General features: G+C 38.3%; 1 protein-coding gene across 2 annotated transcripts in view; it reads right to left on the bottom strand.

The window, feature by feature from the left end:
* The window catches only part of LOC126278230 (RCC1-like G exchanging factor-like protein), a 148,824-nt gene that overhangs the window by 21,971 nt on the left and 103,906 nt on the right, over positions 1 to 22,947 (bottom strand). Inside the window, exons 6-9 of one of the 2 annotated variants that reach the window (XM_049978221.1) lie at positions 18,821 to 18,993; positions 15,461 to 15,619; positions 10,039 to 10,298; positions 7,174 to 7,410 (exon numbers count right to left, since the gene is read on the bottom strand). In XM_049978221.1, the coding sequence (XP_049834178.1) occupies positions 7,369 to 7,410; positions 10,039 to 10,298; positions 15,461 to 15,619; positions 18,821 to 18,993 (634 nt within the window). In that variant the 3' untranslated portion in view covers positions 7,174 to 7,368. Of the gene's footprint in view, positions 1 to 7,173; positions 7,411 to 10,038; positions 10,299 to 15,460; positions 15,620 to 18,820; positions 18,994 to 22,947 lie in introns of those variants that run through there. The other variant, XM_049978213.1, reaches the window with a different exon arrangement.

The raw sequence follows: 22,947 nt of genomic DNA, 5'->3' as shown, positions 1-22,947 counted from the left end.
ATCCAGATTCTCAATTCCTGGGATGGATGAACTACCTATATACATAATGCGGACCCTCAGTGTGCACATTTTACTTGCGTTTATCTGGATTTTCTCTTAAGGAGCTGAACGCGCATCCACCTAGCAATCACACACATAAGCAGAGCATGTAATTTTTACTAAAGTCAATAAAAATGGCATGAAACTTTCGTCAAGCTTGAAAATGTGTCATCTCCTTGAGTTGGCATTTCTCAAACTTGACAATTCTGCAACACCACTTAAATTTCAGATACATAATTACAAATTCTGCAATCTTCTGGCATAGTTGCACAATAATGCATTATACTGGGGGAGACAAAAGTAATTTTGTTCCAATTCCACTTTGTTATCAATCAGTTCTAGTGGCCAATTTGAATGTGATATGTGGATGTTCCACTTATTCATCCAGGTGAATACTACACCTGGGTTACATGTTACATAAGGGACAAAAATGTATCTTCTGACATATGTTTGTCAAACTTCATTTATTCCTGTCAATGTTACAAAACAGATGACATGTAGATTAAGCAGTAACTACATTCACATTAACAGGTATGGAATATTGTAAACAGTTTTCTAAAAGACAGAGAAATTGAATGAGCACATTTTAAACTCTTTTCTGCTTTTACGTTCTTGAGAATTCTTGGTCATAGAAAGTTTTTGACTAATACATAAAAAAAAGGAAAGGCTACCACACACATATCACTGACTGAAGTCTGGTGCACAGGCACACGCAAAAGGAAAATGTATTTATACTAGCTTTTGAACTCTTGCTATTTCTCTAGTAGAACTACACACACAGATACCCAAATGAACACACTAGTAGCCATGAGTCTCACCATGACTACAGGCATGTGCATTTGGGTGTTTGTATGGTTGTGTGCGAGAACATGTGTACTTTTGTTAGAAAAAGAACAAGAACTCAAAAGACAGTATAAATACTGTTTTCTGTTGCATGTGTCTAAGCATCACCATCATTCAGCTATAGTTGAGTGGTTACCTTTCCTTTATTTTAAATATTAATCCATCCAGGAATTTCCATTGTTGTTATACACTTTTTGACTAGTTATTTTTGTTGAAATGAAATGTAATGTGGCTAGGGCCTCCAGTCGGGTAGACTGTTCGCCTGGTACAAGTCTTTTGAGCTGATGACTTGCATGTCGATGAGGATGAGATGATAATGATTAGGACAACACAACACCCAGTCCCCGAGCAGAGAAAATCTCCGACCCAGCCAGGAATCAAACCCAGGCCCCTTCACATGACATTCTGTCGTGCTGACCACTCAGCTACTGTGGTGGACAGTTATTTTTGTTGATATCCATTGTTCTCATTTTTTTCCTATTTCAATGTTTCACATTTTAGTTACAACTTCATATTGGTATAAGAATAAAAATATGTTTAACAAAAATTTTACTGTTTTATTTCCTAATCTATATCGTGCTGTTTTTATTCTCTACAGTTCCCCCCACTACCAAATTGATGGCTCCTGCATGCCTAAGGATCTTTTGTATCAACCATTCCCTTCTTTTAGTCAGGTTGTGCCATAAATTTCTTTTCTCCCCAACTCAATTCAGGAGATCCTCATGAGTTACTCAATCTCATTGTCATCTTCAGACACTAAATGCAATTCCTAGATGGTTTTGCCATCCTTCTGGGGCTATCTGGTTGTAGTTCCTGCAGTTCAGTCCACTAATGGTGCTTTGTGATAAGGATATTTTGAGCATGTGATATGGATATTTTGAGCATGCCTCTTGATCTTTTCCTAGAATTTTACCTTCCAAGATGATTTTTGATATAGCTATTGTGTCAAATTAGGTGTCCAATTAATTTATTTTTTCTTCTCTGTATCATGTTGATCAAGTCCTTCTCTCTTTAATTTCTTCCAGTGTTTGTTCAATTATATTTCTTTCAGTTCAAGATATTTATATGTGGTTGTTTTCCATAACCATACCTCTACTGCTTCTAATGTCTATTTTCTTGTTTCCCATGAGTCCACTCTTAAAATACTCCACATAAACATCTTGATGGATTTCTTTTTATTTCTATATTAAAGTGTCTGTTCATTAATAAATTACTGTTATTCTAAATGTTTGTTTAGTCATCACAATTCTTCTTTTCAAAGCCATTATACAGCTGTTGTCATCTGTTACTATACTTCTCAAACAGCCAAAATCATTTACTTACATCAGCATTTTATTTTGCCCTTTCTTGTCAGCTGGATTTTACTACCTCCATTATTTTAGTCTTGTTTGTGGTTATCCAAGGCGTCATATGAAATTTTTAACATGTAGCTCTTGTCCTTTTCAGAATCTGCTATTATTATAATAATATCAGCAAATCAAATACAATGTATTTTTTCCACCATTAATTTTGATCCCTTTGGTGCTGCTTTTCATTTTTTGTACTGTATTTTCTTTAAATAAATTAGAAAGGAAAGGAGAGCCTTGTCAAACACCTCTTTGTCCAAGCCTCTTTCTTAGTGCCACTGACATCAATTTCTGTACTTCAGTTTTCTGTTTCAATTGAGAACCAATCTTTCATCCCTTCCATCTATGCCAAGTTTATTCAATTTCCAAATAGTATCTTCCAGTCCACTCTATCAAAACCCTCATATAGGTCAATGAATGAGGCATATGCTTTCCTGTTCACATCAATTCTTCTTTCAAAGTTCATTCATAGTACCATTGTAGCTTGCTTGGTTTCTTTTACTTCCCTAAATCCAAACTAGTCTTTTTCCTAAATTATGGTTAATTTTAGCTTCTAGTCATTTCTTAACAGTACTGAGTAGAATTTTTGGAATACGGCTTAGTAATGCCTAGGTTCTATGATTTGAACAATAACTGGTAATCCCTTTCTTAAGTATGGAAATTGTTTTACTTTTTATTAATTCACTGACAGTGTTCTGTCCTCATTGCAAACACACACAAATTTGTACAGCTGTTATTTTGTCTTATCTTTGACATTCTTTAATAACTGTATAGGAATGTTATTTGGGCTAGTCACTTTGTCATTGTTCAGCACATTGTTGAATTCCAAACTGGTAACTGATGGTATTATGACTACATTTTCCATTTTTTCCATTGTGCTCATATAATCTGAAAAATCTTTGACATCTTCACCAACACTATCTGTCTCATCCACTTATGTTTCTCTATTTAAAAAAAAAAAAAAAAAAAACAAAAAAAAAAAAAAAACACTGTTGTTATTTTATGTCTGATTTTTCTGTAACAGGCAAAATCTACTTTTCTCAATCTACTTCATCCTTTTATGAAATCCAGTATTACCTGTATCGTCTATAGTTACATTGCTTCAGTTTCTTCTTCCCTACTGCATTCTGTACTCCTCCAGTTCCTTCTTATTTCTTCCCAACTTACAATTTTCTGATCCATTTTCTACGTCTCCACCCTAAATTTATCAGCTGTGTCTTCATTGTTCTACATGCCACTTAGTTCCAGCTGCATTTTGTTGCTCTAAGTATTATGTGGAGAGGGTGCAAAAATTCTGAGATTTTAGTTTGGGAGATCCTCATTTATATTTTTGATTGTAAATAACTAAAATTAAACAAGATTTTCATTTTGTAGACCAATGATTTATTTAAGAGATATGCACTGCATTATGTTCTTGCTGGTATTTTACAATTTCTGTCCAACGTTTAACATGGAATCAAAAACACATGATGTTTCTGGAGACTCCTTATGTTATTAGTATGTCAAGGTTCAATGCTGTTACCTCTCAGTTTCTAGGCACACACTTTATCACTAGAACACCAGCTTTGACATGTATATAAATAGTTCATCTGCAGGTTCTGATGAGTGGGTTTGCGAGTATCCAAATATGTGACATTGATTGCATCTACTTAGAAGCTTAAATTACATACACTACTAACTGCCTGTAGACCTTAGTTATTTGACATAAACTTCAGATTCATATCTACATCCATTCCTGAGGAAACTTTTGACTACACTGACTTAGAAGCTTAAATTTTTTACACCACAAAGGGAGTGAAATATGAAATTCATTGTGACGCCTCTGTCTGTTCCTGAGAAAAAGTTACATTAACAGTCAAACAGACAGATGTACAACAAATGGGAAAAAATTATGTGATATAATTACAAATTAACAATTTCCAGATTATTTTTGTTACTTGTACCGTGAATGCTTGCTTCTTGGAAAATTTTATGATTCAGATTGCTGGGAAGCCCCCTACAAGTTTTGATGAGTGAGTTTCCAAGTAACAAAATGTGTGACATAAATGGCTTAATCTTTTGATTGCATTGACTTAAAAGGTTAAGCTTTGTACACTGCCACAGAACCTTACTAATAATTGCAATTTGATACCTCTAACTCTTACAAACAGGCAGACAACTAAGTGAGCCTTTAAGAGTCCTGTTTTTATCATTTGAAGTACAGAACCCTAAAAATGGCAATTTCTGAGTCCCCCCCCCCCCCCCCCCCCAACCACCATCCGTCACCTTTCCACCCACTTTGGATAAATATCTGTGGACATGCATGCTGGTCACAGAATAATTTTTTTTGCTTATGCAGCTTGGATTGGAAAGCTGAAGTCGTAATATATTTTCCTAAAATGTTAATTACATACCTTAACAGTTCTAAAAATTTTGGGATTTTGTGGAATCCTGAAGACCAGACAACTGTTGGACATACTAAAACAGGATTGTAGTTCAAACAGAAATTTGGCAATTTAGGTAATCTAGAATAAACTCAAGAGACTGTACAGTGAGATCAGTGATTTTTATCATTGACAGCATGGGCAAATAAATTGAAGATGGATATGGATATTATTTATCTCCAGCAAATAGCATAATTTCCTCAAATGAACTCCCAGATTAAGTTGATTCTGGAAAATGTCCTTAACTATTCCATAGAGACTAGCCATTTGTTACTATTCTCAAATCACATTTTTCAGGCCATATGCTCTTAATCAAGAACTCACTGTTACTGACTGCATCCAAGATACACCACACAACCCCTCTGCTAATAAGATGTATGTCATCAGCATGAGAGAAACTTAGGAAGTACACATCCGCATACAAATATTTTTCAGCAGTCCATCTTGTTATGGACACTGGTGTGTCATCCGAACTAGACACAGCCATGGCAAAAGCATCACAGGTGCTAAGACGTGAGCTGATGCCAGTGTCATAGAGATTCACCATCTGTACAGGTTCCACCAGCACCACGGGTGGCACTAAGGATGAAGATATCGACTTCGCCTCGGCCGACTACTGGCAGAGTACAATCCACCAATGACTGGACAACAATGGATAGAAGCCTACTAAGAAAACAGAAAAGCAGTTCTCATCCACTTGGTTGAGGATCATCGTCCAGGGCTGACTTAGACAGGGAACATCATTTAGTGAACTCTTAGAACTGAATAAACAGTTGTTGTAAATTCCATTTGCTATGTACCGTGAAGTTTACCTGTGATTATTTGCACTTAGCCATTGAGGGCCTTTTCTTGTGTTATATTACAAGCAGTATTGCAGACTTCATTATTCAACAAGCCACAAAGATAAGTAGACTTTTTTAACTCATTTGTGTGACTTTTTTACTAATTTTTTGGAGTGTTGTAGAACCTTCATTCTCCTATCCTGTTACCTGGCCCCGAGACACAGCTGTGTAATAGTGGCAGGGAGAAATTGCTTAGCGGTGTACTGCACCAGATGCCATTTCACGAACTCACAAACTTGGCCTACCGTAACAATAGTGGCAACTTGGTGTCCACAGCAGTAGTAATAAGGCCTTTACAAAACTGGCAACGAGGGTTTACAAAAAACACCACATAACTTCCAGTACTAATAAAGATAACAGTAATAAAGATTATTATTATTATTATTATTAACAACAATTATATGAAGTTCATAAAGATGATGGTGACGGTGAAGGTGACGATGATGATGATGATGATGATGATGACCATGACCATAACAATAACAACAATAATAGTTGCATATGTTGTTGTTGCACAAAAATAAAATACATATGGAAGTAGTATCACATACACCAGATACAAAATAGCAGTAATTGGCAGAGCTATTATTTGCACTCAGGTGATTCATATGAAAAGGTTTCTGACGTGTTTATGGCATGATGGGAATAAACAGACTTCGAACGCAGAATGGTAGTTGGACCTAGACACATGAGATATTCCATTTCAGAAACCATTAGGGAATTCAATATTCAGAGATACACAGTGTCAAGAGTATGCCGAGAACACCAAATTTAAGGCATTACCTCTCACAATGAACAACAAAGTGGCTGACAGCCCTCGCTTAACCACCAATGAATGTTTCCGTTAGGACAGTGTGGAGAAATTTGGCATTAGCAGGCTATGGCAGCAGATGACTGATATGAATGCCTTTGATAATACCACAACACTGCCTGCAGCCCCTGTCCTGGGCTCTTGACCATATCAGTTGGACCCTAGATAACTGGAAAACTGTGGCCTAGTCAGTTGAGTCTCTACTTGTAAGAGTGATGGTAGAGTTCACATGTGCACAGACCACATAAAGCCATGGACCAAAGTTGTCATCAAGGCACTGTGCAAGCTTGTGGTGGCTCTATAATGATGTGGGCTGTGTTTACAAGGAATGTACTAGGTCCTGTGTTCCAATTGAACTAATCATTAATTGGAAATGACAGCCATTTGTGGACTTCATGTTCCCAAATAACGATGGATTTTTTATGAGTGACAATGCGCCATGTCACCGGGCCACAATTGCTCGTGACTTGTTTGAAGAACATTCTGGATACTTGAACGAATGATCTGGCCATCCCGATCATCCAACATGAATCCTATCATATATTTATGAACATAATTGAGATGTTAGTTTGTGCATAAAATCTTGCACTAGCAACACTTCCACAATTATGGACAGCTGTAAAGGCAACATGGCTCAGTATTTCTGCATGGAATTTCCAATGAGTTGATGCCTCCACACCATGTCAAGTTGCCGCACTATGCCAGGCAAAAGGAGATCTGACATGATATTAGGAGGTATCCCACGTCTTTTGTCACCTCAGTGTAAGGTTACAGTCTTTTACAAATAAGCCGTGATCTCCAAAACATACTAAAACTTTTATCTATGTGCAAGGGGTAGTCATGACATTTCAATTATCATCTCAAAAAAATAAAGTTACATAATTTAATTATTTGTTTGTTTGGTTGCAGATGAATGTCTGCAGACATGGTACACATGAAAGGCTCCACACCACAGTACTGAAGCATGCTACTACAGGAGGCACAACAAAATGGCTCCACACACTAATAAAGCGGAGATGGGTAGTGTCATTTCATTTTTATTCTTCCAGTGGAATGCTGCAATTCTATGGTGCAGATGTCTGTGTACCAGGACTGGAGACAGATACCTGCAAACACACAAGCAATTAAATTTGTAACTTATTTTTTCATGGAAATAATCAAAGTTTCCATCTGCCATCAAATATGCCAATCTTTTTTATACCTATAGCTCTCCACATTTTCTTACTTCAGCATGCTGTCATCAATTTTTTTTTCATTATCCACCATGCCACATATTAGCTGAAGAAGTCCACCTTTCACTGCTAATAGTTAATCAACTTGACTGTAACTTAAGTCTTTCCTGGTTTATCATGCAATTTCCACATCTTTAGAAAAGAAACTTTGTAATAATTCAGTTTTGCCTTTGCCAAACATTCCATATTTTTACATACTCTCTTTCCATCCCTCCACTCTTATACTTTTAAGCACAAAAAGTAAAAGCTTTTAATAACCTTTTTTCAGCTTTCTGATAATTCTATCAAAGCTTACATTTTTCATTAGCAGTGTGCAGTTTGAAACTTTTTCAATATTTCCTTCTTTTATTGTAATCACATTTAATATGATAAAGAATCAAAGGGAACAATATCAACTTAAATTTGCTGAGCACTTGCAACATTATCATCAGTATTACCTATAATGGTCTTATCAAAATTTTTGTCTGGTTTTACTTAACGTGATTTCTGTATAGTCACGTTCTTTGATTTAACAGCCATGTAAATGTTTTATTCATTAGTTATGATAATATATATAGTTGCAATTACTCTATGAATGTAATTTCAAAAGTGATGTGCTGTAAAAAATATAAAAATTAAAACTTTAATTGTTAACACCGGTTCATGCATCAGGAAATCATGTTTCTAATCATGTAATACTTGAAGGTAAGCCCTCTGCAACAGAGTTAGCTAGACTTGGATAGAAAAGGTGGATCTGGCAGTCAAACTGCAAAGCTCCTTTGTGGCGTGTGTCAGTTGGTGGCTACCGGGCAAAGGCTGCGCATCTGGTGAAATGATAAACTAAAAAAGGTGAGCAGAACTGCAAGATCACTTAATATAGCCTTGAATGCAGGTGCAATTGGCTTATTGTTCATGGCATACTTCGGTTATCTCTGTACTATAAAAATCCAAGGCTAAGAAGAGAATTTTCAGAGCTCGTTACACATGAAGAGCCACAGATATTTTTTCTGCCTTTTTTTGAATAGCACAAGAGATCAATGCTGCCATCACCTTCATCTCAAGTTATCTGTTAAATATTGTATAACTGCAGGGAGCAGTAATGCGGTTTCATTTTCAGTAATAATTTGTGTTCTGTAAATTGTGTATTGAGTCACCATATTTTATCCTTAGTGCTATGATAAACCCAAGTATCCTATTTTACTGAACTGAAAAGCCGTTACCTCCCTTAACAAAAGTTCATAAACTTGATGGAGTTGTAAAGTACACAATTATTTAATGAGCATAAGTTTTGAAATACTCCATGTAGTTTTCATAAGTGAACAGTTAAGGTTTCATCAAAGCACAATCCCTAACAGAAGATTTATGGCATTCAGCACCAAGATTTTTCTTATTGAAATAATAGTGTTTACAATTTCATGTGTTATGTAGTTAACAGTGTTTCCCGTAACGTGTTGAGACTAAAGTATTCAGTCTTGATCTGAGTCTATCGATATATTAGTTTCTCTGTCCTCAGGCCAGATACAAATGTCGTGTCACAATAACAGTAATCAAAAATAAGCAACTAGCTATAAGTACTCAAACTATACTAGATCCATGTATCACAAGTTCCATTTGAGCTAAATGGCATATGGAAGTGAATATTCCTTGAGAATGCAAATAACGGTCAGTACAAAAGACACAGTTATTTCATAACTATTTCAATAGTAGTAATTTCCTATAATTAAAATGACAAGAGAATCTCTTGTCCAAGTCAGTAGTGCTCCACCATTAGTAATCTTTTACCTATTATTATCATTATCTTGCTAATGTAATGTACAGATTGTAAGTGTTACTGACAGCCGGTTGTTGCCTAAATGTGTTAATATTCTTCCTAAGTAATTCAAGTCAAATCACTGGTGCATTATTTGCAAAACTGTGCTACTGTCATGTATCTTATCAGCCAAACAGAAGTTCAGTCCCAATAGCTAACTTTCTTTATGAACCACGCTAGGATTAGGTACAACTTTGTGACTGTTTCCTTTTATTTAATTACAGTTTACTTGAGTAGTAACGGAACAGTGGTTCGACTCCCAATTGTCTTACTACAGTTTCTTTTCAACAGAAAAGTTCACGGAAATGAAACTAAGCCAATATCTTTTCATTACACAACATCATGGTCAAAGTAGTATCCTTTCATAGGAATAACATTACTGGCATATTATTAATTCAACAGTACCCAGTAGTGTTATACACTTACTGCAAGTGAATTTACAAGCTGGTACACTTTCAGAAAAAAATTAAATAATTAAGACACATTCATTATTTACAATGTACTTAAGAGTCTGCGTCAACTGCTTTAACAATGACGATGGAACACAATTCAAATAGATAAACATAAATATCTCTAATTCTTTTAAATTTTCATTGTTGATACTTAATGGGAGGAATATGTTCTGCAACAATAAATATATTGAACTACAACATAACTGCAAACTAAGACAATTACATTTCATCTAAACTGCAACAGGTTAACACAATACTTACCCTAAGAGGAAAGAATTGGTTGTTTTCATGTCCAAGACCCAAACAACCACCCCTGTTTCGGCCCCACATGTACAAATCTCCGTAATTGGTAACTGCAGCCATATGGCTCATTCCAGCAGCTACACTAACAATTCTTGATTCTGTGCTGAATTCATTTCTACCAAAGAGTGTTGGTGGTATAAGAACTGGCTTTTTTGCATGGTCAACTGAGGGACCCACTCCAAGAATGCCATAACCCCAGACAAAAACATCACCTGCATCTGCAAATTATAAATCATCACATAATATACATATATCAATCTATTTATGCAAAACAATCTTTGAAACATACATTTCATAAATAAAATACAATTAATTGTCTATCTTTTTCGATAAGTCCATAATCATCATTACATTAAGTATTTATAAATGTTGCAATCTAAACATTTTTGCATAGCTATGTAGAAGTGAATTTTTGTTTTATGTTCGGTGTGGTATCTTTCACTTCAGATGATCCAAGATCGGTTAGTACATTTATCTCACCATAATCAATTTTATTACAACTGCCAGTGTTTGTTGTTGCAAGTGAATGAAGGTAATGTTGACATGTGACTCACTTCATTGCTTGTGTTGACGTGCGACTAACTTCATTGCTCTAATAGCATCAAGCTCAACTGTTTAAAGTTCTTCACAGCCTGTCCACTCATGTATCATCTAACATTTAGTGCTCATCATAGATTGGATTTCTGGTACAGTGCTATAGAAGTGTACTCATAGTGGACTTGGAAGATGCCCATTTGCTTTACAGATTAGCAGATGGTAATGGCAATGGTACTCAATGTTTGTAACAGGAGAGATTTCCAGAATAACAGTGCCCCAACAGGACAATATCTGAAGCAATTGAGCATCATCTCAAAGAACAAAGGACATGGGACTTGGGAAAGCCTAGAAAGACAAGGAAACCACAATTGGAGGGAGGAGGGAGGAACTCTGTTGCATAGTTGACAACAATCCTAGAGTCAGCGTAAGAGAGTTGGCAGCAACAGGTAATGTTGACCACATGACTGTGTGATGGCATTTTGATGCTAGTATCATTGCTAACAGAGTGTAGTGATTCGAGAATTTCTGTGTAAATTCTAAAACCACTCAGCCTTCTACCGCCTAGAACACACAACATTCTGGATATGAGTGTGGGATGTTAGAATCATACCTTCTGTGTGTCACATGTTTGTGAGCGCAGGTTTAAAATCAGTTGCAGGAAGAAAGTAGACGCGGCAGGCAAACAGCACCGACAAGTACCTGTCAGGCAATCCATACATGTTTTAGTGAGTGTGTAAGGAAGAACAATCGAGTTTATATGCAGCTCTGTGCTTATTGTGTCATTGACTATTGTTATTAAAACAAGGACAGTTGAATAAGAGCTCTTGAAAACTCTTGACATAAGCTTTCTATAGGCAAGACTCATTTTCTGCTTCATGTTAAGAGAAGTTATGGTATCTAAGCCAACTTTCTTTTAACTGTAACTCAATTTGTTTCTGACATTTGGCTGTGTGAGGGACTTACAGGAACTTACATATTTATGTGGAAAGTGAGAGTTTTATTGTGTATAGAAGTTAAATACATTGTTAACTGGTGAAAAGTAAGGTTTGTATGTCTACTTATTTCATAAGTAGAAAGAGTCTAAAAATGTCTGTACCTAGCATTATTCGATGGACAAGAAGTTAAAAGGGTTTCCAGCACCCAGCTAGTCAGTAAAGAAGAGTGGCTGCAAGTTCCAAGTAAGTCATCTCGTAAAGAAGTGGAAGGTGGTTTGGGGAAATAAACTGATATAACCAAAGCTCACATTCACACTTTAAGTTGTTATAATGTTAGAAGAGGGAATTTTGGACATTTTCTTTAGGAAATTGTTTCATGCTCTATTGATACATTATTTTCCTGTGTGTTTCCCATGATTAATATGTTAAAAAGTCAAAGAAACTGAGCTCTAACAAGGAAAAATTTCCAAATCCATGTACATACAACAAATTTTCTTTCTCTAAATCTGATGAATGTTCCCTGAACGTTTGGCCATACCTTTTGTTACATCCTGTATACACAGAACAATACATCCTGGCTACTGCATGACACCTCACTTAAGCTTTATTTCAACTTGTATATACATGCATTTTACAACTGACTGGAACTCTTCACATTCAAGATGTTAACCATTTCTATAATAGTTTCATTCTGTACAATATCCCTAGTCTTTAAAGCATTATTTTTAGCACATAAGGTGGATCTAGTGCATAGCACTTTCTTAGGACACTTAGTCGACTGAATAGTTCCGCATCACTGTTATCATCAGCAATTATTTTCTCTTTGAGCAGCAGACATGTAAAGAAATCAGAACATGAACAAGAGGAATTAATATACTATTTACTTACACTAATATTTTTTTGTTGTTGCCTTTCTTACACAAGTTCCTGTTTTCTGTCTCTACCATTTCTCTTCGATACACAATGCAAATATGCAGGGTTTATTTTCTTGTTTCTTATTCTTAGCTGCTTATGAAAAACCCAAAGATTTCATAATTCTTAGTTTTACTTTCTTCATAATACTGCCTTTTTACTAACAATTGTTGTTGCTCCATGTAAAGAAATTTTACCAAATATTAACTTTCCAGTTTTACAGACACATTACAGATAATGTTATGTGACATTGTCAGATGTCAACATAACTTTGTCAAAAGACACCCCCTGGTGGCTATGTAAGAGGGTTGACTGAAAAGTAATGCCTCCCCCTTCGTAATTATTCAACAGCTGGCAGCATTGCTAGGCGGCAGGTACTGGCTTGTTCTGTAGCCTCTTCTCTACAGCTCCAGTTGGCGGGAAGCCTTAGCATTGAACGGTTGTGTTGTTACAGTATAAAGTATGGAATCCTGTGCAGACTGTTGGTCAATGCAATTTAAGCAATGTGCAGTCACTGAATTCTTGACAGCAGAAGGTGTCACCCCAAAGGAGATTCATCAGAGAATGAAAGCAACTCACTGGGCAAGTAAGCTGAAAAATGTTGATGTGGGAACGTCTGACCTGAGTGACAAACAAAGAGTTAGACGTCCTGTGACAGCAACCACCGAGCTTCACAAGCAAAATTTGACAGATTTATTCAGGACAATTGTCGTGTCACTCAGAGGGAAACTGCAAGCACAACTGGCATTTCACAAGAGAACTGTGAGACTGTAGCTGCGTTAACAGAGTGTCAACTTCTTACATGATGGCTTCAAAAAACTTGTTCATTGTTGGCAGAAATGTATCTAATTGGCTGGTGATTACATGGAAAGGAGAATACTGATAATTAAAGATCACATTCAAAGGATTATTTCCGAGTTTGGTTTATTAAAATATTCCCATCCAAACCGTATTAACGAAGGTGGAGGCATTATTTTTCATTCAACCCCCGAAAATCATTATAGTTGCATTTCTTTGTGACGGGTAGAGTGGCCAACAGAGTGCATTATTGTTGTTCATGTTTAGCGTTGCTATCAGGCCTGCTATGGTATATAAAAGGCATCAACAGCATTACATGTTGAATGATCACTGTGAAGGAGACAAAGTTGCCATGAGATAGTGTTATCAGACCAGACTCCGTTTCAAAGGGGCCTCATTGTAAGTCTCCATTTGGTTAGCTGATTAAACTGTGCAATATTCAGCTTTGTGGGATATTGAGATGTGACAGCTGCTCGATGTTGGCCTCCATGGAATGCAAGGGCAAGCATACTTGTCATCGAGGTTCTGATCCACCACATATGACTAATTACTAGCAAGGATAACTCCCATCTGCACAGTTCAGACAGGCTGGGGGTGGAGGGAAGGATCAAGACATTTTGGGTAGTGAAGCAGCCATTGAAATCAAGGGTATTACATTCAGCTTCATGTTGTGCCACAGCCAATCCTGTCTGTCCTATCACCTCCTCCCCATTCTCATCTCCTGCCCTGTTTATTTCCAGCCCTTTGCCAATGCATCCGCTCGCTGTCCCTGCTCTTCTCTTTTATGGTCCTTTTTTCCCCACCTCCCTGCCCCACTACCTTCCAATGATGTGCTTGTTGGCATCTAGTCCCTGTATATACCACCAGACAGTGTTCGTCTCTCTCCTCTCTGTACAATACTATCTCTTCCCCTTCCCCACCCTCATCCCTTCAAGACTGCTGCTTGCATCCTACATGATGTTGCATTCTGGCCTGAGATGCTGGAGTTGGCGGTTGTGTGAGTGTGTGAATGTGGTGGTGGTGGTGGTGGTGGTGGTGGTGGTGTGTGTGTGTGTGTCACTGATGAAGGCCGTGGCCAAAAGCTAGGGTAAGTAGCAATCTGTCTTTTCCTACATTGTTGATGTTCTTACATGAAGTTTCCATTTTTCAGTCACTAACAAGGATCACCAGACTGTGTACCAAGCACATCATAAACCCATCGCATCTGCACCTGCTATCTGAGAACAAGTAATGGACTCCCTGCAACATTCTGTATTATTCCATACCATTCAATGGAGACTAATAGCAGCTGAACTAAGTAACTACTGTCACATGCATGGGTTGTCATTAACGCCACAACAGAAATGGCTGCATTGGAGTGACAAGAAAGCATGGACTGCTGATAAATGGTGTCGTATTGCATTCAGCGATGTTTTGCGGTTCTGTACTACCCTGGACGACCACTGTTGTTGTTATGTAAGCAACCTGAGATTGACCCCACCCTTCCAATGTTTTGGAGAGACACGGCAGCATTACTTACAGTGTCATGGTATGGGGAGCCATCAGGTATGACTTCAGGTCATGGCTGGGACTGATTTAAAGAATGGCATGGCACAACGGTATGTCACAGACAATCCATGTCCTTATGTGTTACTCTCATAGGACAGTATCGTGGAGTCATTTTGAAAACAAGACAATGGATGTCCACACATGGCACATGTCTCTGTGAACTGACTGTGTAATGCTAACATATTCATGTGACCAGTAAGATCCCAGACTAGGCCCTGATAGAAAATGTGTGGGGCCAGCTCATATGGCAACTCTGTCCCAGTGCCAGTACCAGGAGCTAGAGTATCAAGGACTATTTACAACAGTAGTTGGCCAGCTTACCTCAGGAGAGAATACAATGGTTTTATGACACCCTTCACAATCAAATCAAAGCTTGGATGCAGGCCAGCATATGTGCAATGTCATATTGGTAAGTGGGCTCACAGTATCAAGTTCTTCAGCAATTTTACTAAGTTTTGTAATCACTGAAATAACATCACATAGCTCATGAAATTTCACCTTGCGTCCTTCTCCCCTTCTGGGTGTCTTTCTTGTGAGATATTGGACAGATGCACAAGTAATGAAAGCGATGAATAACACAGAAAATAACTCTTTTTATAATTAATGTTCTCAGGACAAAATCCACAATTCATTCTGATAGCTCTTCTTACCATTTACTACAAGACAGAAAGATCCTCCAGAAGCAATATCCAGTACTTTGCCCACACCAGCAAGCTTGATGTGTCTTGGTTCATTCAGTTGTTGCAAGTCAGTTGGCAACAGAAGCTGTCCATATTCATTGTTTCCCCAACCAAAAACTTCACCCTTAGCTAAAAAAGTAAAAAAATAAATAATAAGGAAACATGTAAAGCACACATAGGTGACTTGATTACATAGCTGAGATAAAATTAAAACATATTTTAACAGAATATTACAGCCAAATTCATATTTTGTACAGCATAGAACAGACTATGACTCTGATTTTGAATGATGATTTTAGGACAGTATCAGAATTAATGTTTCAGTACAGAAATACAGATTAAAACTGATTCAAAAAGTCACATAGGAAGCCTTGGAAATTAAAAGCATATGAAGTGACATATACACTACAGTCAGATAATGGTATTTAATCTTGAAATAGGTAATACTGTTAACTAATTCATCTTCTTTATTCACTGTGATTTTTAATGTTGAATCATTAAAACAGCTTTATGTTATCCATTACACTGAAAACTGTTCATTACCAGGCAATTCAAATAAATATATTTATCTAGAGCATCCCACAAATTATTATTACAACAAGATTATAACAACCAGTTTTCAAACTCTGATAATATACCTCATAAAGTTTGTTATTTTTATTTTCCACGTGCCAAGATCTGGCAAACAAAGTGGAATGTGATATGTCCGGTTCCATGGAGATATCCACCACAGAGACAGGTAGTCACAATAACACTGTGATACAACATTTTCACTACAGTGGATAGCTGTTAATGGTTAGTTCTCTGGCACTTTCAATCAGTCATGAGATTACAAATGCATGCATGGCACAACACCAGTAGGGAGTGCCCATTCCCATGGACTGCAGTCTTAGGTCTGACTGAAAACCCCAAAGAAGCGACCATTAACAGCTACCCACAGTAGTGGATGCTACGCGCCACAGTGTTAACAAGTTTATTTCTTGAAAACAAGTTTATTTCTTGAACACAACTTTAACAAAGTCTTCATTGCATTATGTAAATAAAGTATCTTCAAGTGTGAAATTAAACATAGTTCTTCCCAAGTGCAAAACAAACAATAGTTTTCCAACAGCAAACAAAATTAAAGTTCTTTAATCAAAAAATGATTAAATTCCTCAGCATACGAAAATAATCAGTTGATAAGAGAGACTACAACACTCTTTAAAGGTGAGTAGTATCTTGAAGTCAGAATAAAGTTAAGAATCAATATAAAAAAAGTTTCTTAAATCTTAGGTTTGAAAATAAATGAAGTCCGCACTCTACCTTAAATCACAGAAAAAACACTTTCAAAATATCTTACAGTCATACTTCACAGGAGAAGTAGCAATGAACAAACAGCATAGAAAATTTCTATGTCCAGCAAGGACATAATCACAAAGCAAATTCTTGGCATATCTTGAAGGTGAATTAAAAACTGGAGAAATTATACCAAGTCCTAGGCAGTACTTCGCCACTGGAGGAGTGGGTGTGCTGTAATGGAAGATAGTAGCAGAGTCCATAAGGAGATGTTGCTGGAGTCTTCTTGCAGGTTGCCTGCTGTGATGGAACTGGCTTGTTATGCTTGCTTGGTGATCTAAATAGCTGCTTTGTGGTAGGATAAAAGTGGGCCTATTTAAGACATGTGATATTTCGGATGCAGGAAATAGTGTGCTACATCAGCAACTTGTACTGCCGATGTGGATGCTGCTTGGTGGCCTGGCCAGAACACTGTCGTCACCAGCTACTGGTCTGGCCATGGAGTTCCAGAAATCAGATTTCACCTGGCATCTGTTCCATAGGAGTGAATCTTGCAGCAACCCAAACTACTTAGATGTTGTGTGTGTTGCGCCAGGGTCTGGTATTTGGGAACCACAGCAGATGCCACAGAAAAGATTTCAGGGTGTATCTTAGATCATACAGACAAAAGTGTGATACCTACGTGCATCAAAACTGTTGGATGCAGTATGAAAGAAAGCCACTGTTCTGATTACCTATCATTTATGGAAGTGGTATTGTTCACCACAAACAGGGGCAAACTACAGCAATTGTTTTTTAAGGAGTCTGACAAAATCAGTGTGTAAGGCACCCACAGAGTTGGAAGTGCCTTGCCCAATAGTGCACAAAGTCTTCCTTAAGAGGGTATGTCTTTACACTTGCAGCGTGAAGCTGCTCTGATCACTAAAACTGATGTATGGATCTCAGTGCTAAGAGTTTGCTGTGGATGTGCCAGCAAAGACTGATGCTAACAATGTGATTTGGAAAATATTTGTTTCTTTGATGAGTCAAGTTTTGATGTACTCAACAAACTGAGCTTCTGTAACATTCGTATATCGAGAGCAAAGGGCCTCATGCTACACGTGAAATTGAAAACAACAGCCCCAGGTCAATGTGTGGTCCAGACCTACTCATAAATTAATTAGATCTGTGTCATTTCTTTTCCAGTAAGTCTACTGACAACAGTGACTTTTACTTGGACATGTTACAAGAGTCTGCAGTGCCACAACTGGGACACCCACAACTTTACATCATATTCCTGCAGAATGGGGTAACACTTCACTGGCCCCTACACTTCCATCAAATTACTGATTAAAAGTTTCCACTAGACTTTTTCCAACAGTTGTTTTAAGGGATTGAGTGAAATGAACTATGGTTATTGACCAACGGTACATCAAGACACACATTCACAATTTATCACCATGGAGACCTTGGAGCATATACAGATACAAATAAGCATGCAAACATTGATGTGTTTGAATGAGGAAGCAAAACTTTATGAGCTATCTTGTCACATGCTGAAAGTTAGTTGTTACCATCTAATACAGTTTTAAAGCTATTAAAGTATAAACTTGTAAGGATAATTTACGGACACAGAATTTCACTTTCAGTTGTAAAATAACTTTATTTAAACTAAGATCCATGCCTTCCTGACCCCACAGATCCATTTTCAGGTCCTATGGCTCTTACGGGTTCTACATATCTCTTTTAAGTGATTTATTGCTTCTTGTCTTAACAAAAAAAGTTGTTATATAGAATATGTACAAAGAAAATCGAAGAAGATAGTTCCTAGCAATGCTGTACAGTTTAATTTAAATAAACTTATTTTGTTACTGGAGGCACAATTTACATTTACATTCATTTCAAAAAAAGCTTCAATCAAACTAACAATACAAGTTGAACACAAGCTAAGCTGTTAGATGCGCCAGTGGCTCAATGACTTGAAATCAATAAGTTGTGTCTAATAAATTGCCACTTTTCCTATCACTTATTGTTTTGTTGTGACTGGAATAAATAAAGTGACTATGAAATACCTACCATTAAGTGCCAACACACAGTCAGCTGCACACGAAACTTTTATGATATTCTCTCCTCCAACATCACCTTTCAACTTTGTAGGCGTATAAACTGTGTCATAAGTGCCTAATCCAGTTTGGCCATCAGCTCCCCAACCACACGCATATAGATCTCCATTTTTAGTGAGAAAGATACTAAAATAAGAAATGTTTCAGATGTTTTAACTGCTATTTGATTTAACAAAAAAGTACATACATCAAATAAGAGTAAATCATGACGCAACAGAGCATTTTACAATAGAGGGCGCCATGTGGCCATACAATATTACTTTATACAAAACATCTGGTGCAAACATATTATGAATGCAGGCACTATAAGTTACTTACAGTCATTCTTGCACAATATAACAATAATAATAATAATAATAATAATAATATCACAATTATGCCAAGGGAACTGTACACAGCTAAAATCTGCTTCTCCACAGTGTTCTGTTTCTTGCTCTCCTCTACCAGTCAGCCTGTATGCTGATCTTCAGTTCTTTAAAAAGTCCATCCCTCCATCATTTTCTTGGCTTTCCTCAAGGTCTTTGCCTGTTAGATATAAAATTGACAAAGTAGAAAAAGGCAAATGGCTGCTTACCATAAAGAAGACATGTTAAGTTGCAGACCAAAACAATTAAAAGGAACTTACATAAAGCTTTCAGCCACAGCCCTCATCAGCAAAACAGAAACACACATTATTCACACACACAAGTAAGCACAACTCATCCACATGTGACCACCAACTGCAGCATCTCAGGCTGGAATGCAGCTATCGCACAGAATGCAAGCAGCAATATTAGATTGCTGATGAAGGCAGTAGCCAAAAGCTTTATGTAAGTGTCTTTCAATTTTGCCTGTCTGCAACTTAACGTATCTCCTTTGTGGTAAGTAGCAAACTGTCTTTCCCTACATTGTTGATATTCCTACCTGGAATTCCCATTGTTTGAGAAATAAAATTGCGCTATTTTATAGATGGACAAGACCTGTCCAAACTAGACGTTATATTCTCATCATGCATATAATGTTTGGGTTGTAAATTTCATTCAACTCATTACAGCAAAGGATCCAGGATTTCCCACAAGCAAATTAAATGACTGTTGGCAGTATACAATATTCATGTCTTCAGAATATTTTGGATGTGAATCCTTTTGCATCGACAGTTTCTGCCCCTTTGCAACAACCATTTCTGTCTAACTGTAAACTGTTTTATAGTTATATCTCCTTCCCCTCACCCTCAACAGTCCTGGACAGCAGTCTGAAGGTTTTGTCAACTGCAGCCTACACAGCTTCCAGCACTTTGTAGACAGCAGTCACATATCCTTACATCTGTACATAACAAACACAGTTCCTAGGTATATTAGTTAAATCATATTGGAAAAGACAAATTGCTACTTACCATAAAAAAGCCATATCAAGTTGCAGACAGTTGCAATTAAAAGACACTTACATATAGCTTTCAGCCACAGCCTTTATCAGTAAGAGAGAGACACCATTCACACACAAGCAAGCACACCTCAGGTGCATACGACCGCCAACTCCAGCATCTCGGGCCGAAATGCAATATCAAGTGGGATGCAAGCAGCAATCTGGAAGGGACGGGGAAGGGGAAAGGATGGTGTAGACAAATGCTGTCTGGTGGACGGTGTAGTGACAAGAATGTCAACAGACGCAGCATTGGGATGTTGTGAGACATAGAGGTGGGGAAAAAATGAGCAAAAAAATGGAGCAAAAAATGAGAGGAGTGGGGAAAGATGAGCATGTGCAGGAATGCACTAGGATGTTATGATGGTTAAGTGGGGGATGGAATAATACTTTAGGAGGGGTGGGAAGTATCTCAGGTGCTGCAAATAAACAGGGTGGCAGATGAGAATGTGGAAAGAGGGGGTGGAAACCGTTGGGTGGAGGATGTGGGGACAGTATGTTACCGTAGGTTGAGGCTGGGATAGTTATGGGGGCAGAGAATGTGTTTTAAAGATAACTCCTATCTGCACAGTTTATAAAAGTTGGTGGTCGAGGGAGGGATCAGATGGCTTGGATAGTGAAGCAGCCACTGAAATCAAGTGTGTTGAGATGCATGTTGTGCCACAGGATGGTCTAATTTGCTCTAGGCCAAAGTAAGCCAGTAAATGACATGGCTGCTCTCACAGGTGGCCTGAGCCCTGATGAGATAGGATAAACCTGTTAAACCTGTGACAGGACTGTAATAGGAAGTGCTGGATAGGTGATTGGGCAGATTTTACACTTGGGTCTTCCACAAGGATAAGATCATTGTGACAAGGGGTGGAGATTGGGAGGGAGTGACACAGGAATGCACTAGGATGTTATGAAGGTTGAGTGGGGGATGGAATAATACTTTAGGAGTGGTGGGAAGTATCTCAGGTAGGATGTCCCTCATTTTAGGGCATGATGATACGTAATCAAAGTCCTGGTGAAGGACATGGTTCAGTTATCCTAGTTCACGGTGGTACTGGGTGATGAAGGGGATACTCCGTTGTGGCTGGTTCTTGGGGGTGGTGGGAGGATTGGGGATATGAGGGGAAAGGCACAGGAGATCTGTTTGCAGATTAGGTCTGCTGGATAGTGCCTTTCTGTGAAGGCCTTGGTGAGACTCTTAGCAGACTGAGCAAGGGAGTTTTTGTCACTGCAGATACACCGTCTCTGGGTGGCCATGCTGTATGGGAGGGATTTACTGGTGTGAAGGGGATGAAAGCTGTCAAAATGCGGATACTGTTGGTGGTTGGTGGGTTTAATGTGGACAGAAGTGCTGATGGAGCCATCAGAAAGGAGGAGGTCAACATCTAGGAAGGTGGCAAGCTGGGTTGAGGAGGAACACATGAAGCAGATGGGAGAGAAGGTGATGAGTTTATGGAGGAACAAAGCTAACGGTTTTGGCCCCGAGTCTAGATCATGAAGATATCATCAATGAACCTGAACCAGAGTAGGGATTTAGTGTTTTGGGAGGCTAGGAAAGTCTCCTCTAGATGGTCCATACGAAGGCTGGCATAGGAGGGTGCCATGTGGGTGTCCATGACTGTGCCGCAGATTTGTTTATGTACCTTCCCTTCAAATGAGAAGTAGTTGTGGGTTAGGATTATGGTGTATGAGGAATGATGTAGTTAGTTTTGGAGTATGAAGGACATTGGGAAAGGTAGTGTTCAATAGCAGTAGGACCATGGGCGTGTGGAATCTTGGTGTATAAGGAAGTGGTGTCAACAGTGACAAGTAGGGATCCAGGAGATAAAGGGGTGGGGATGTGGAGAGTCAGTGAAGGAAGTGGTTGGTATCTTTGATGTGGAAGGCTACATTCTGGTCAACTGGCGGGAGATGTTGATCAATGAGAGCCAAAATTCTTTCAGTGGCCTACAATATGGTATGACTCTGAACCAGCTGTCCACCGGGATGAATCACCATCACCAAACTCTGGCCAAGAGCTAAGTAAACCATACTGTGGCACAACATGCAGCTGAACACAACAATGGTTGCTTCACTACCCGAACTATCTGGATTCTTCCCTCCACCACCTACTTTTAGGAACTGCAAAGTTGGGAGTTATCTTTAAAACACATTCTCTGCTCCCGTAATTATTCCGGCCTTTACCTACGGTAATGTACTGTTCCCAAACCCTCCACCCAACAGTTTCCATCTCCTCTGTCTCCACTCTCATCTCCCACCCTGTTTATTTGCAGCCCTCTGCCAATGCATCCGTCTGTCTTTCCCTGCTTCTTTCCGTTTTTCCCCACCTCCCTGCCCCACAACCTCCTGACACTGTGCCTGTTGACATTCTAGTCCCTGCACACTCTACCAGACAGTGTTTGTCTCTCTCCTCACCTGTACACCATCCTTTCCCCTTCCTCGTCCCCTCCACATTGCTGCTTGCATCCCACATGATGTTGCATTCCAGCCCGAGATAGTGGAGTTGCTGGTCTTGTATGTGTGAGGTGTGCTTCCTGTGTGTGAACGGTTTGTGTCTCTTTTTGCTGGTGAAGGCTGGGGAAAGTAATACGTAAGTGTCTTTTAATTGTACATGTCTGCAAGTTGACGTGTCTTCTTCATGGTAAGTAGCAATCTGTATTTTTCTACATTGTTGGCATTCCTACTTTGAGT

Source organism: Schistocerca gregaria, chromosome 1 (genome assembly GCF_023897955.1).
Source record: "Schistocerca gregaria isolate iqSchGreg1 chromosome 1, iqSchGreg1.2, whole genome shotgun sequence".
NCBI lineage: Eukaryota > Metazoa > Arthropoda > Insecta > Orthoptera > Acrididae > Schistocerca > Schistocerca gregaria.
This window is presented reverse-complemented; position numbering and strand designations above follow the sequence as displayed.